Below are 16,122 nucleotides of genomic sequence, written 5' to 3' on the forward strand. Positions count from 1 at the left end.
GTAAACAACAAAGAAACTCTTTTAGAGTCTGAGGTTGCTTGGACTCTGCTTTGAATCTTAGTATACAACGACAATTACAGACATTTTGGGGCATCAACAGCTTCTTAGTGGCCATCGCCCACAGCTATGTATTTGTCCTGTTCCACATCCTTTTTAATCTTCCGCACAAGGAGGCCACTGCGATTCCATTTCTCGGCCGCCCAGTACCCCCATCTGATTAACTCAGATATGGTTTCAAGTCGGTCGGATGGCTCTGGTAAAGAACGCTTACGCTGGACACAAGAGCTACATGATCTGTTCGAAGTGTCAGTCAGCAAACTTGGCGGCCCCGACAGTACGCCTGAATTCATTTTCTATATATTTTTGTAATGTTAGTGCATTTTGATTTTCTGGTTATGTAAGTGTTAACACTGCTAAAAAGTCTCACATCGGGATTGCTTTGAGCTAACGACGTTGTTTATAATTGTGAACTTAACATCAAACACTTGAGTCGTCTTTTGAAGGACAAAGTCACACGGGCCTTAGGGGCCTAAGCGTTGACAATACCTCACGTGGATTGTTTCTTCTACTTCTCACTTACTTCATCTCATCTCTCAATTTCTTCAAATTATAACGTGATATCGTATCATAAACTCGATCCCAATGACCTCCCGTATATTCCACTTATCGAGTCTCGCATAATCGAGTGTACAAGTGCGAGAATGTTAAGACTTGTGGAAAGTCCCACATCAATTTGGTGTAAACTAACCTCAAACCTTCTCATCTTATCTCAATCTCTTCAAAAAATAACAGGTTGTATTATTGTTGAGGTTAATTTGTATGTGCTTGATAGGGGCAACACCGAAGGGCATATTGAAGGCTATGGGCGTTTCTGGACTCACCATCTACCATGTCAAAAGCCACTTACAGGCACCTCCTCTGTCTCTGTCTCTATCTCTGTTTTTCTTTTTTTCTTTTTTGGATAATTCTGTTAATTAGTTTAGTCAACAATTCTCACATAAGGATCTAAAGTAAGGGTTTTTAATGGTGTGGATGAGTGTGATGACATGTGGGGCCCATTACTTTGTATCCCACATGTTTCAAATCAATGATATAAATATACACCCTTATTTTACACCCTTACTTTAGACCCTTATGTGAGAATTTCTCTTAGTTTATAATCTTATACTCTTGCTTCTGTACTTGCTCTTCAGAAATATAGGATCTCAAAATTTATCCCTGAGTCGACCAACAGTAAGTTTAACAGTAGTTTCATTTCAGTATCTAATCGTTGCCTTTATCAAGCTGTGTGGACGAGTCTTTGCCTCCAAAAACATTGTCCGCTCTAGAGTAGGAATGCCTGCAGAGATACCCAGAGCGGACAATACATTTGGATACAAAGACGCATTCACATAAACTAAGATCAAAATTTAAAGATTTATATTTGTTTCTCATCAGGAGGCAAGTTTGAGAGGAAAAATCTGTCTGAATTATTTCCGAATTTCAGCACAACATCGTAAGTCATACCATATCTGCTAAAATTGCTTGATGAGTTGATGATCACCTGTTTCTTTTCTAACTCGTGAATTAAGCACATAATTTTCACAAAACTATGGCAGGTTGTCTCAACTGAATGAAGCTCTAAGAATGCACATGGAAGCACAGTGCCAACTGAATGATGGAACTGAGGTAGCTACACAAATAATCAATGAGCATTACTTTTTTTTTTGTTACCAGGGTACCATCAAGCTTAGTATGTCCCTCAAAACAGCTGAGTGGGGTGTGAATTGGTGCCAAAACAGTCTGCACCACGTTAACGACATGTAAGACTGGACCGAAGTTCATCTAGGAGAAATGGAGCTCCTAACCCCTCTCCGAAAGTGGACAGACCCACAAAATCAAGAAAATACTCCTAACTAGTTTGACTTTGGACAACTGAGTGGGCGTAAACTGACCGCCAAAACAGTCTACACCATAATGACAACAGGTAAGATCGGGGCGAAGCTCACGCGAGAGAAATGAAGCTCTTTAACCCCTCCTCAAAAGTGAGCAGACCCATGGAACTAGTAAAACTCCATGAAAACACTCTCAATTGGTTTGAACTCCCAACCTTAACATTATCCGCCTTAAGACCAGAAATATAACCAACTAACTTATTGTTTCATGGTTTTATATGAGCATTACGCATATTATTTAATCAGTAATTAATTTAGTCTTGACGCATAATATGTTGAAGGTTCAAAGAAGCTTGAAGCTTAAAATGGAAGCCCAGTCGAGATATTTTGACAGAATTGCAGACGACCACCATCGAGACCAGACAGCTACCATTGCAAAACCCAACTACCAGCCTTCCTCTTCAATATCACTGCCCCCACTAGAGGAGTCAGAGTCTAATGCTAAGGAATTTGAATCTGATTCAGATGGAGACATAACTCAAATACAATCAGAGGAATTTCAAGCTCTCAAGAGGATGAAGACTACTACCCAATACAGTAATGTTACCAGTACTCCATGGTTGAGAGAATCAGAAGTTTCATATGGTGCTCATGATGGTATAAGCTTTCCTTGGAATAATACTGCATCCTGCTGCCCTTCGCCTTTAATGCCTAGCTTTTTCTAGATTTCAGAATGTGTGTGATTTTGCAGAATAAGAAAGAAAGAAGACCATATTGTAAGTGATATTTGATTGTTTTCATGGTCATTTACACCAAAAGAGTATATTTATTCAAGAAAGACCATGAGAACAACCAAACATGTCTATATAGTGATTGCTATATATAACTAATTAAAAGATTGCACTATTGTAGAAGTATAGTGTAATATATATACCAGATGCAAATAAACAACTGAATTTACACTAGCAGTGAGCAATCTACACTACATTTTCCAATGTATACAAGAGAAAGATGAAGGGTGCTTAAAACACCAACCCCTGGATTCAAACAACAGTAAATGTTTTTTCATTGCAAAATAATTTAAAGGAAAATATTGCCTGCTTCAACGATAATCATTTGGGAAATTCACATCCAAGAAAGTAGTTCCCCGAAAAACAACAGTGTATATGGCAGGCAAGGAAGCACCACCAAGAAATTACAAACTAAGATATTACAGACCAACAATGCCGGTAAGAACCATCATTTCATTCATAGTGGACGATATAAAGGATGCTAAAGATTAAACAATTCAGGAATGGGAGAGCAACAACAGATGTGATCAATGAATTTTAAGTCTGACAGGAGAGATTTTAAAATGAAAGATGCGCTGAAGATCAACTACCTCATCGAAAGGGAAATTATAGGATGAATCATAAGAACATTGAAACTGCAGGATTCCAAACAAAGAGATAACACACCTAATTTCTGAGAGAGTTGTCATTAATTTTCCAAACCAAGAGTCTGGCCATGTGAGCAATGTGAGTGTAATTTAAGCCGAAAAAATACACTACGTGATTTTTGTGTCTCTTTGACATAATATATTACCGATTACATCCTTGAAGAGTACACATATAACACATCCTCAACCAGAAACACTCACCCGAGATCGAAGTGGCAGAGGACAGAATCTTACATGCTTTCCTGGCATCAGACAATGTATTTGTACACCTAACTCTGGGAGACAGATAAGGTGCAAAAGTTGCTTCATATACGTCACCGCCAAGCAATAAGGGCACCTCATATTCAAGGCCTCCACTGAGAATTAATCATGAAGAAAGCGAAATCCAAGAGATATGGGGAATGTTCTATCACTTCTCTAGCTAGCATGTATAAATGAGATAGGACCTATTCACTCACTCCCCCAAGTTTAGTGACCCATCTTTCATCAACTTGACACTTAGACTGTTAAATCTCCCTCTTGAGTAATGACGAGATGCCTTTCTCCAGTCTGTTCCAGTTCTCATCATGGCAGCAAATTCATCATAGCTTATACGCCCGTCCTGTGTTCATGGCAAAGTTAGATTGGAAATTACCTTACTTAAAATCACATCCAAGCAAAATATAGCTTTTCACCTTGTCTGTGTCCACTTCATGGAAGATGTCATTGGCTACATCCGTACAATCATCAGCTCCATCTTCCATCAAGGCATCACGCAGCTCATCTGGTTCGATGTACCCATTACCATCCTTGTCAAAATAGGAGAAAGCCTTGCGAATATGCTCATCATTGGCCATCCTTTGTAGATGGAGTGAAACAGCAATAAATTCTCCACAGTCCAGTGTTCCTTTGCCATTAGTATCTATCTGTACCAGAAACCTTGTTCAGATTCAAAATGCATAAAATCAAGAGGGAGAAAAGGAAAAGAAAAGATGTCCATCTCTTTCAGCACTCTTTCATAAAAAAATGAATGAAAAAAAAGAAGAAAAAAAAAAGCCAAGAAAATGCATAGTAATTGATAAGTTATGTTCCTATATGTCCACCATTCCAAAATCTTATTTGAGTCTACTAGTGCAAAGTAGAATCCAACTACACTCACAGCTTCTACAAGTGTTTGAACCTCAGACTCTATGAGCTGGGAGCCAAAATTATGAAGTCCAGCTTTCAATTCTTCAATTGAAACAATGCCATCATTATCAGTGTCTATCTTCTTGAACATTTCTTTGACATCTTCAACCTCTTCAATAGACAGGAATTCAGCAATAACCTGATCGGAAGTCACAATCAACAATATGCAGCAAATGATAAAGCTCGAAAAAAAAAATTACGAGGCATAGTTAACAAACCCGGAGGGCTTTTCTCTTGAATCTGTTCATCATAGAAAATTGCTTAAGCCTCGACTTGACAACATCTCCAAGTGGTACATTTGGTGCCTTTTTCGCATTTTGAAGCCAAGGATGTTCTGTTACAGGAGGCATCATACAATAGGTAACTGGTTTAAAACTCATCATATAACTAAAATTTGTTTAGTGCTCAAATGTGACGCTTCGCATAACTAGTTCAATTCTTTTAGCCATAAACCTTATCTTATAGTTTTTAAAGAAATGAAATAAAGCACTCCAGTTATATAAGCACAAGCATTGGCACTGAATAGCAAATTAGTAATACAAGTCCTGATAAAATGAGCACATTCACAGTATTCCAGCTCTAGGTATGAAAACCAGAGCCAACCAATACTAATGCAGTGCATGTAACGAAGTAGATTGCAGCCTTCAAATGTCCAACAATAACAATTTCCATATTACACAATCTTTAATGCTCAGTTTCAGTTCTTGTAGCAATTAAGAGAAATGAATATTGTTGAACTGGCTATAAACACTTCATTTCTTTATCACTGTTACAGTTTCCTTTTCCTTCCCTATGCACTTTCCAAGATAAAGTTTAGAATTGAACTGTAGAAACAAGTCAAGCATCTACAACTTTGACACACACATAGCAACATAAATCATTCATGAACTTTTATAGTGTCAAAAGTCTATTGTGTTAACTATATATTAATTTTGGTCATACAGAAATATCCAAAAAAAGGGGAATTGTAGGACCATTTTGTAGAGAGAGAAAATAACACAAAAGGAAGAAGGAAAAGGAGCACAAAGTTTACTTTCTCTAATTCGGTGCCTGATAGGGCGATTGTCTAGTGCCTTGGGTGATAGAGGGTTTTGGTGTATTAAGTACCCCTTTGTGCTAATAATTGCTCTATATTGACAGAAGTTTACTTTGGACGATTGGATTTATTCTTTTAATAAGTGGTTACAATTTTTTTTTATTTATTGTTTTGGATAATACAAGCGAACATGTGGCCCAATGATTGAGTTACAGGGGTGCAACCTAGAGTTTACAAGTTCAATTCTAGAAACAGCCTCGCCAAGTATTATGTGAAGGTAAGGTATGTGTACATCCTGCCATATCAAGATCATGATCTAGATTCGATACAAGGCTAGAAGCACCAGAAAAAGCAGTTGATCGGGAAGTATATCCAGTAGTAGATCCGAATGAATCTTTTCTTAGATTTTTTAAGTAGCAGCCGACTACTTTTTCTTCTTTTACTTCACTCTTATCAAATTGTAAGAGGGAGGGCTGACTGGACTGACTCAGGGAATGGTCAATCTCCTCTGGAACATGCTGCACACCCACCTGATTGATTTTACCAAAGCTCACGTTCTCTCCAGTAGTAACTAATTATCAAAAGTCAACTATAGATTTCTCCACTTTCAAATTAACAGTATCAATTTTCCTCACAATAAATTTCCACTAAGTTTCTTCACATCTAAATTAACAGTCTCTATCAAAATGCTTAATATTCTGGATCACATGCTTCCTCAAAACAAAATTAGCCCAAAGAATAATAGTCAACCCCAAGCCCAAACAGAAAAAAGTAAGTAAATACTAAATAAAAGCATACACCCAAAAGGTAACAAAACACTAAAACAAGAAGTAGTGTTTTTTTACTTACTGGGGGCAGAGACTTTGTAAAGCATAAACAAGGGAATTGCGAAAATCACAAATAATATGTGGCATGGACAAAAGGAATCAAAATTACCTAGCACTTGCTTTGCAGTTAATCGAATCTTTGGGTCTGGCTCCAACATTTGCCTGACTAGACTCTTAGCACTTTCTGAAATGCTTGGCCACGGGTCTCGTTTGAAATCAATTATGCCACGTATAATGGCTTGCGCAACACCTTGCTCAGACTCTGCATTACAAGGTAAACAATTCTTTTGATGAAAGGAAAATGCAGTATATCAACACAAACTAGAATTCAAGAGGTTTTTCTTGTTACTGAATGCAAATTCACAAAAAAGGTTGTCGAAAAGAGTGAGTGTCACTGTGCTAATGTACCAGAGAGAAATAGAGATTGTAAACAAATCTTTTGCATAAGGCTCCCACAGTAGACGGGGTCGGAGACAGGCCGATGTACGAAGATCTTACCCCCACATAATATGTGGGGAGGCTATTTTCAGGAAATGAAAATGTGACCTCTAGGTTGCACCCAGAGAAAAAGATATTACCTGCCCAAAATGGGGGAACCCCACATAGCAAAATGTAAAGAATAACTCCAGCACTCCAAATATCTATTTCTGGCCCATAGTTCCGCTTCAGCACCTCAGGCGCCATATAATATGGACTCCCAACAATTTCAGAGAACCTCTCACCTGCGATGTTGCAAATAATTATCAAATGGCATCCAGTAGGGAAATTTAAGAGTCCGAAAGATCATAACAAACAACCGAAAGGATAAGGTCTATAAGCTTGGGGAGTCTTTAATGTCTAGACAACATAACTTGATCGCTATTTTGACCAAAAACTTAAGACAATGAATTAAGGTAGTGGTGAATCATCTTATTAAAATTTTAAAATGCATGTCATGGATACTATGCGACTCTTCATGGAATGGATGAGACAAAATTAACATAACCTGCTATACAAGTCACCAATTAGTGTGGGCAAACAGACTCTTGGAGTGAGGACATAGCATGACACAGTAATCAGGTACCATGCAGATCAGAAAAGGAACCAATTCCATAGGAATTGAGATCAAAATTGGCATGGTGAACTTGCATAAGAAAGAGACCGTAGCATTTGTGGAGAATCAAGAACCCCACATTGAATGGAAGTATGTAAAATGATATAAACGGTTATGTACACATCCCACTACCCTAGACCCTCTACCCTAGAAGAAGAATTGGTAGAAATTTTAATAAGTGAGGCAAACCAAACCTATCCTTCAGATAACAAAGATTAAAAGAAAAGAAAAAAGCTACAGTGGGTAGGAAATCCCGAGGAATTCTAAGGAAAATTAGAAACATTGAAATGAAAGTAGCACATGTTGATCGTTGCAGCAATTCAATAGGACTTCAAATAGAAAATCAGCTTGTAAGATGGGCGAAGATTATATGTTCTATAGCTTCATTAGCGACATACTGAGAAAAATAGAGAAGTTTAACAGGATCTCTAGAATTCAAGAACAGTTTCCCAATCTTGGGAGCCTCGTTTTGCTTAAGATCTTTCCGAAACATTGTCATTTGGTCAATAAAGGATTCCACTTAAGTGAATAGTAAATTATACTAAGTTTAAACAATAAGGATGTTATAATAATAATCAAAACAAGAGTCCAAGTCATGGAAAATATGAAACTATATAAAAGTGATCTTTTAGAAGTAAAATAGATTGAACACCTTATAGTTTTAGCATTCAAATGTTGAATTAACAACTTCAAAAGCTCATCAGCATGGACACAAAATGGAAGAAATTAATAATGCTAAACATTCCCCAGTTATTTGTTTCACTCATCATTACTTTTAGCTACTGGAAATTGTCTTCACATTTTAATGGATGACAATCTGACCTCCAGAGGTCATCATCATCTACATACATTCAATAATTGGCAAATTTTGTGTGGCCGTGGGATGGGGCAATTCAATCTTTATTGTTTTTAGACCAATTTTCACGTCCAAATCTTCAATGAAAATGTTTCCTTGGCAATTTTCTTCATATCAGACAACGTCACACAAATTAATTTCAGCTCTTTAGCTACATACAAGGTACATCCCTAGCCAAGAATCTCATAAACTACCATGCTTCCACCACCAAAAAACCACTCCTGTCTGCAATGAGCTGCTCCGGGACACACATATGACGCAAAAGCAGAACTTACCATGCTTCAACCACTATCTTAAAATTAAGCTCTCATGAGGAAATATTATTCAACACCTTCCAGTTCAAACACTTACCTGGTTTGAAGAAAATCGATAGCCCAAAATCAATGGCTTTCAAAGGTGAATTCTCCTTCTTGTTTGCAAACAGAAAATTCTCAGGCTTGAGGTCGCGATGAATAACGCCATGCTTATGACAAAGCTGCACGACCTCCATAATCGTCCTGGTAACCTCAGCAGCCGCCCGCTCCGTGTAATGCCCTCTGGCCACAATCCGATCGAATAGTTCTCCTCCCTCGCAAAGTTCCATCACCAAATGCACGGCATTATCGTCCTCGCAAGCCTCCCTGAAGGTCACAATGCTCGAACTCCTCGGCAAATGCTTCATTATAGCCACTTCTCGCCTCACGTCCTCAATATCCACCGCCGTCCTAAGCTTCCTTTTCGAAATACTCTTGCAAGCCAGTAACTCCCTGCTATCTCGATCTATACACAGATACGTAACTCCGAACTCTCCACGGCCAAGCTCGCGGTCCACAAGATACTTCTCCTCGATGTTCTCTTTGGCAACATCAGTGAGGACGGTGATCGGAACCTTCTTACCTGCACCAGCGTCCTTCCTATTGTGATCATGGCCGGAGAAGTTCGATTTCACGTCTTCTCTGGCAACGGCCGCCGGAGATCTGCAACAATTCCCCATTCACACACAAAACAACTGCTCAAATTCCAAGGATCTTCAAGAAACCTATAAGAACTTCAGTTAAGGTCTCACATCATAGGCGTGAAACCCTAACTCCGTATAGAGATGGCTTAGCACTGAAAATTAGAGTGAAAGAGAGCGCTGTTTGAGAGAAAGTTGGAGCATCTGAGGAATTGCTGAGGCGTGTACGGTAGAAGAGCTGGTGCTTTTGTAGAGAGTCCAGCTTTTCATATTCTTTTTCAGTAATAAAAATATATTGGTAGTTTTTAGTTTTTGAATTTCTTAAATAGATTTATCGTTCTGCTTCGGCTCTGCGAGTGTTGTCGGCTAACTGAGGCCGGGGAACGGGACGGTAGGAGGAAGAGAGAAAGACGAAGAGTTTATTTGTTGGATTCTGTAAATTTTACTTATTTTGCATTTTTTAACAGAAACGTTATCGAAGCGACAAAATGATAGGTGCTGGATACCTGTTATTCGTTTTATCATTAGACCCCTGATCTTGTGAGTATTTCCATCTTTTGTCCGTGAGGACAAATAGTCTGTGAATCGACACCGTCTCATTGGTTTTGATTACCACGTCAACATATGATGTGGCGCAAATTGTTAGGGAGGGGTAAGTTGATTCCCGAAAATTTTAAAATAAGCCTACATGTGTAATAAATTACAAAAAGAAAGACTATCTGAATTTTCAATTTGGATTTTATGTTGCAAAAAATCATGCTCAAATTGTTATAACTAAGAGACATGTGATAATTATTACTTATTTTATTTTATAAATTTAAATTTTTAAAGTTATTTTTCATAATTTCAAATATATAATTAATAGAAAATCTTGTGTCTGACAACCATCCTCATATTATGTCCTGATTTCGTCTCTAACGTGGTGTGCCAGAACAACTAAACAATTAGTTATAAAGGAAAGGACAACATCTGTTGTTAAGGTGATAAACGGACACTAAAGTACTAAGCAGAGTGTAGAGGGTATTGTTGAAATTACCAATAATTGCAGGATTACAATGCAAAATACAAGATACTGTGAAAAAAATAAAGATAAAGAGAGAGATAATTAAGAAAAGAATGAATGGTAATGGTTGTCTCTATTTATTTGCAAAGATGTGAGGTTTCATGGATTCCTGTTGTTTGTCTACTTTGTGTTTATTAGTGTTTTTAAGACTAATAAGTGGGTCTCATTTGACACTGCAACAACCAGCTTTTGCTTCTTTTTCTTTTTTTATTTTTTCCCCCTTTCTGTGTGTTGTTGCCTGCACATTCAGAGCATAAGTTGATTAGAAACAATTCATGATTGTAAAGGATTAAAGATCTAGTTTTGATATAAGTTTCTTTTATATGAACGTATTCACATACTTGTCCGCATACCAAAATCAGTCTAAATCTCATCATTTTAATATCTGCCGTCTAATCAAAATGATAATCAATTTGATAGATTAATGTGCTAAGACACGACAGTTTGGGTGGTGAATCTCTCTGTTGTCAACAGTGGTGGACTCAAGAATTGTGATCATCGGGGGCATAAAAATAGTGCGGGGGCAGCGCCCTTGGATTATTATTTTTTGTGTGCTTTATGTAATGAATTTACTAATATAGACCAAAAAAAAAAACACATTTAATGATTCAAAGCAATAAAAATACATTGTAATTTATCACAATTATTCTCCATGAGTTTTCATATATTGAAAACATGATATTATAACATCAATAATAATTACAAACAACTATTTTTCTATATAACACACACGACAATCACTCAAAAATTGATCATTCATCTGGTTACTAGGTAAAAGGCAATTGGGCTTGACAATGTAAATGGCACACGATAGAGTTGGGTTAGCAATTGAGGGGCTTGGACAATTGGGTTTGACAAGGTAAAGGAAACACAATAGAATGGGGTTACAGGCTGTGACTTAGGAGGATTGGGTCAAAGTTATTTAGTAGGCTTTAGTGGATTGGGGACCTTATTTTTTTTGACTGGGGACCTATATATCAAATTGTCAAGAACACATGTATACTTAGTAAAAATTTTCGAAAGTTACTGAGGGCCCGTGCCCCCGGTTCACAAGCTTAGGTCCGCCACTGGTTGTCAAACTACATGGATTTGAAAGGTTATGAGTTTGATTTTCATGAAGAACAATACTCTTGTGGTCATACGTCATACGTCATACGTTAGGCTTTGGCTCAACTTTTAACCTATTATCATGCGGGAAACTTCAGTGCACAAGAGCCCGATAGCTTGAATTTCGACTTATATCGAATATCCAAATAATAAAATTGTATGATATTGTTATCGATTAAAAAAATTGCTAAACATTGAGTGAGGTACAAAAATCTATTTTCTCTCTTTTTCTGTTTTTATTTTTTTTTGGGTGGCCAAAAAGCTATAAGCCTATAACTCTTTAATAACTAGATTGAAGCCACTTTGGGCCACATGTCTCCGGCTTAACATATACATAGGCCCAATAGTTTCATTGGATATCCCCGAAGGAACAAATAGGCCCAAAAATATTTAATAAAGCAATAAATAATTGTTTATCAAAAAAAATATGATCTAATTATCTAAAATGCAATTAATTGTAATATGTTTTTTGCAAGTTTTTTTGATAACCCTCGTGATTAGAATTAGAATCCCTCTCTCCCGTTTTAAAAAAAAATATGGTGATAATACGTTCTTTACTATTTCTGGAGTAGAAAGGCTTACAATTGAGCAGCCAAGTACAAAAGATGGCCAGTATATGCATGTATATATATACGTAGCTGTATTTTTTTAACACGCGAATGTAATCATCTATTGATTCTATTCCCCGTCAAACCCAGAAAGAAATCATAGCAATAGGAAAAAGAAAAAAAAAGAAGCTTGCAAACAATAATTAAATTAAACGTAATCATGCTTTGGTTAATTAATAAATAATCCATAATCGATCATGATTTGCATGTTCGTAGTGGGCACTTGTTTGATTGCTCGTTTTTTTCACCTTTGTACATGTGATATTAGAAAATGCAGTCAAAACATTCAATATTGTCCTTCATTATGTCAAATACCCGCACGACTTTGTTCTTTTAGACCGACGTTATTGATTCTTAGGCCTAAAAAAATATGTTGTTGTTTATGTGAGAGGGTCTAGATAATGTTTATCCGATGTAACATAAAATCTTAACACTCATTCTTGCCTTATAAGTCTGCCTTCTAAATTACGAGAGATTAGCTGAATAGATTAAGAAAAACCAATCGTTTACGAGTCCAGTTGCATTGAATCTTGTCGTACTTGAGATTTGTTTTCATAATTAGACATGTTCATGAATGCCGTCAAAATCATTTGGTCAAACTTCAAAGAGTGGCTGTGATGGCATTGATGCATGTTTGTCTCCTTGTCTACCTAATATATACATACCCCAACAGTACTGAAGCATGCCAAACTCTTGTCAGTATACAGTATGGTCTGAAACTTTGAATGTAATCATGGGTAAAACACGAAGTAAATTTTTTTTAATCACGCCACACACATTGGGAAATAAATGATTCCAAGTGGAGTATTATATTATGTCGTCGATTGGAAGGGAAAAAACCACTAAAAACAGTTGAAAATGTACTACAATAGATCCCGTATAAGTTTGTCGTCAGGTGATAAACTGTGACTTGGTTTCAGTTTAAGCATGCAAAACTCTTGTCAGTATATGGTATGGTTTGAAACTTTGAATGTAATCATGGGTAAAGCACTAAGTAAATTTTTTTTTTAATCACGTCACACATTGGGAAATAAATGATTCCAAGTGGGGTATTATATTATGTCCTGGATTGGGAAAAAAAAACACTAAAAACAGCTAAAAATGTACGAGAATAGATCCCGTGTAAGCTTGTCGTCAATTGATAAACTATGCGTTTGGACTTGGTTTGAGTTTAGGTCCATATCACATGTTTAAAGGGTACATGGTTACGTTCTCAATACAAAAACAAAATCATGTGTATCAAAATATTAATTTCTCAAAGAAAACACATTAAAGGCTTGGATTTGGAGACTCTACAATTTCTTAGAATTTACAATTTGCATCTAATAGTGCAGGAAAAAAAAAGTCGTGCAAGTTTTAAAAATGATAAAACAAAAATGTGGTGTTATGTGACATATCTCTCAAATCATTGGATTCAGATAATAAACCCTACAATTTTAAACGAATTGTAGAACCTCTAGATTTCAAAAGGGCTTTGCCCATCAGTTTCAGTCCTCAATTTCATGCAAGGGCTTGCCGCTTGTGGGCTGGATGGACTGACTTGGGCTTATCAACAGTTGAAACCCATCTAGAAAGTGGCCCATAATGCCTGTGTCCTTGAATTGAGCCAAAACTGTTTTCCTTGCTAACCTACTTATTCTCACCAAAATACTCAAAAGTAGAATGAATTACGCTACGCAACCAGCAGTATTTTACCAAGCTCGATCTTCTGAGTGAATTCATCTTGTTCAACAAAACTGGCAGCCCACGAGCAACAACACTGTAACAGTGTAAAGGTGGCAGCGTTGAGCCTGATTCACTGACCTGGGCCACGAGCCCACTACATTGCCCTTGATGGGCCGATAACAGGTACTAAAATCCTTCTAGCTGCTGGCCCATAAAGCGTGTGTCCGTCGCAGCCTCCAATTCTTTACCACATTGATTGAGTCCAGGCCCAAATAGTTGTTTCTGGAAAAATTTTTTTTTTTGAAATATGACAAAGAATTATGATTGTGGTTGGAATCGTGTTTCTGGAAATAATTATTGTTTTTTCACGTACTGATTAATATGGGAGGATATAGAATGGTTTAAAGTTAAATTCCGAGCTTTTAAATTTGTTTCTTGCTTATATTTGTCCCTCAGATATAATATCTTTATATCCGATCCGTGTCGATCTAAACATTATTATATTGTGCTTATTTTAGGGTTCTCCATAATTCATACACGATAATCACGTACTAAGTCCTCTAAACCAACAATGTTAGGATATCAGTGATAATCATTTCAAAAGCATCCAACAGTGTGACACTCATTTATTAGAAGACTGCTGAGATGTTTTTCGAATGCTTATCGTTGGAATCTTTATCATTTTTGCTTCTAAACAGTACTGCATTCTATGTGCATTACTAGTTCAGATTTCACATGTAAAATAAAACAAGTTCGCACACTATATGGTGTACTAATTGATCCAAAATTTGCTGCCCCAACTCCTTGCAGGTCTCTTCAAAACCTTCAAATGCAAACCCCTTTTTCGCAGTCCAGTTTGATTCTTCTAAATCTTCTTTTATCAATCGGCAGAGCTCGCTCATCAGTTCTCCATAATACTCTGCCTCTTGCTGATGATCAGTGTTCAAAACTTGAGTTGGATGTGGTGATGGGGAATCATAATTTGCTGCTGTTGGAGGCCTTTTCTTCTTTGGTATTGAATCAATTGGCTTCATCTCTGTTTGGGAAATCAGAAAGAATATGAAAACCAGAAAACTTTGTTTTTAAGCATGAGAAATTGCATCAAATGTTGAAAACTAACCCAATAGAAGATATTCATCAATGGAGGAAAGAAAGTTGTGATCAACCACAGAAGCTGAACTTGAACATTCTACTGCCTGATTTTCTTTCTTCTTCTTCTTCTTCTTCAACATCTTTTTTGAATCCATATACTTTTCTTTCTGATATACAGACTTCACTGGACTTCTTTCTTTCGAGATTCTTTTACCCGATAACTTTCTGCAATTAATCTCCTTTTCATGCTTTGGAAAATGTTTATTAGAGAAGGACCTTCTCGGTTCATTCTTCAATGCAGAGATTTTGGCGTTATTTACTTGATTTTCTTTCTTCTTTTTCTTCATCATCACTCTTTCTCGCATATTCTCCTTGTTCTTCCTTTTCTCTTCATCTCTCTTCCCCTCCTTTCGAAGACCCACTTCCTCTGTTTCCTCCACAGTCCCCAGGTACAGAACCAAGAAATCTTGATTTTGTTGAACACCTTGAAACGACGTCGGAACCTCACGAAACGACACCGACGTCCGAACACGACGATGTCTTGACTGACCCAAGTCGAGCTCCAATAAGTAGTCCATGAAATTCACTGACCTGCTTCTTGTCACTGAATCTGGAAGTCTTTCTCTTGGGACCCATTTCGAATCTGGTAATGAATCTAACCCCATCAGCCTTGCCACCACTCCTGGCGCTAGAGCTGGAGTATCAACCACCCTCTTAGGCTCAGGAGCTAGAATTCTGGCATCTCTCTTCGAATCTTTGTTTGCATGATCGAACTTACATGGGTTTGACTCTACAATTGGGTCTGATGGGTGTGTCTGTAGACTGCCTGCGCATAGAATCCGACGCATAATCGCTGAGAAACACCCGGAATCAGTATTCTGTGTGTTACTCATAGTTTCCAGTGAGTCCGTGACTCTGTATGTGTGAGAGAGAAACAGAGCTTATAAGAAGATTGATAAATGGCGGGCTATGAATGTAGATTTTGCTTCCTAAATTCACATCGATTGAAAATTGTTAGACCTACTCGCAAAAGGAGAGTGTAGTCGCGTGTGCCGGAGATCGCAAATTCAATTCTACACGGAGTAGTTTCAATGTTATATTTTCTACACGGGCTTTTGTTTAATCTTACTTATCATAGGTATGAAATGAGTTACGTTGGTGGTTCGAGTTTAGACTTGACTCAACTGGTCTGGTCGGTGGACATGTTATGCTGGAGAATTCGGTTTACCTGAAAAGAAGGGTAGTCGATGAAAGGTTCATTCGATCTGTAGTGTTTTTTGGCTCGGACAAATGAGGTAAGAAAAAACCAGTTTTGGGTCCCTAGGGTCGGGTGTGGCCGTCGTTGCAGACTTTTGTGGTAGG

The 16,122-nt window shown here is 37.4% G+C and overlaps 3 protein-coding genes across 4 annotated transcripts; 1 reads left to right on the forward strand and 2 right to left on the reverse strand.

Annotated features, from left to right (window-relative positions):
- Positions 1-106: 106 nt before the first annotated feature.
- On the forward strand, positions 107-3,495 carry LOC120012035 (myb family transcription factor PHL7-like). The gene is made up of 6 exons (XM_038863271.1): positions 107-334; positions 833-909; positions 1,194-1,233; positions 1,438-1,495; positions 1,599-1,668; positions 2,216-3,495. The coding sequence occupies exons 1-6, from the start codon at positions 127-129 to the stop codon at positions 2,597-2,599; spliced, it is 837 nt and encodes a 278-aa protein (XP_038719199.1). The 5' UTR covers positions 107-126; the 3' UTR covers positions 2,600-3,495.
- Positions 3,324-9,679, reverse strand: LOC120012032 (calcium-dependent protein kinase 13-like). Of its 2 annotated transcripts, XM_038863267.1 has the most exons (7): positions 8,643-9,677; positions 6,921-7,064; positions 6,452-6,604; positions 4,698-4,813; positions 4,451-4,618; positions 3,987-4,217; positions 3,324-3,913 (listed from the first exon to the last, which is right to left on the reverse strand). In XM_038863267.1, exons 1-7 carry the CDS (start codon positions 9,262-9,264, stop codon positions 3,767-3,769), a joined length of 1,581 nt encoding a protein of 526 aa, XP_038719195.1. In that variant the 5' UTR covers positions 9,265-9,677; the 3' UTR covers positions 3,324-3,766. The 2 variants fall into 2 exon arrangements, with proteins under 2 accessions (XP_038719195.1, XP_038719196.1); XM_038863268.1 differs by lacking the exon at positions 3,324-3,913 and having other exon boundaries at positions 4,087-4,230; positions 8,643-9,679.
- A 4,584-nt stretch (positions 9,680-14,263) lies between these two features.
- Positions 14,264-16,036, reverse strand: LOC120012034. The gene is made up of 2 exons (XM_038863270.1): positions 14,789-16,036; positions 14,264-14,704 (listed from the first exon to the last, which is right to left on the reverse strand). Exons 1-2 carry the CDS (start codon positions 15,651-15,653, stop codon positions 14,400-14,402), a joined length of 1,170 nt encoding a protein of 389 aa, XP_038719198.1. The 5' UTR covers positions 15,654-16,036; the 3' UTR covers positions 14,264-14,399.
- Between the last annotated feature and the right edge of the window lie 86 nt (positions 16,037-16,122).

Source organism: Tripterygium wilfordii, chromosome 13 (assembly GCF_013401445.1).
Source record: "Tripterygium wilfordii isolate XIE 37 chromosome 13, ASM1340144v1, whole genome shotgun sequence".
In the NCBI taxonomy this organism is placed as follows: domain Eukaryota; kingdom Viridiplantae; phylum Streptophyta; class Magnoliopsida; order Celastrales; family Celastraceae; genus Tripterygium; species Tripterygium wilfordii.

What these genes read in the sequence shown, in the direction of transcription:
- LOC120012035 (XM_038863271.1), top strand. Translation starts at nt 127, where the DNA reads ATGTATTTGTCCTGTTCCACATCCTTTTTAATCTTCCGCACAAGGAGG. An exon ending in CCGAATTTCAGCACAACATC is followed by an intron (nt 1,496 to 1,598) that starts GTAAGTCATACC and finishes AAACTATGGCAG; the next exon opens with GTTGTCTCAACTGAATGAAG. An exon ending in AACTGAATGATGGAACTGAG is followed by an intron (nt 1,669 to 2,215) that starts GTAGCTACACAA and finishes AATATGTTGAAG; the next exon opens with GTTCAAAGAAGCTTGAAGCT.
- LOC120012034 (XM_038863270.1), bottom strand. Translation starts at nt 15,653, where the DNA reads ATGAGTAACACACAGAATACTGATTCCGGGTGTTTCTCAGCGATTATG. An exon ending in TGATGAATATCTTCTATTGG is followed by an intron (nt 14,705 to 14,788) that starts GTTAGTTTTCAA and finishes TTTCCCAAACAG; the next exon opens with AGATGAAGCCAATTGATTCA.
- LOC120012032 (XM_038863267.1), bottom strand. Translation starts at nt 9,264, where the DNA reads ATGGGGAATTGTTGCAGATCTCCGGCGGCCGTTGCCAGAGAAGACGTG. An exon ending in AACTGCAAAGCAAGTGCTAG is followed by an intron (nt 4,814 to 6,451) that starts GTAATTTTGATT and finishes CTCCTGTAACAG; the next exon opens with AACATCCTTGGCTTCAAAAT. An exon ending in TCAAGAGAAAAGCCCTCCGG is followed by an intron (nt 4,619 to 4,697) that starts GTTTGTTAACTA and finishes ACTTCCGATCAG; the next exon opens with GTTATTGCTGAATTCCTGTC.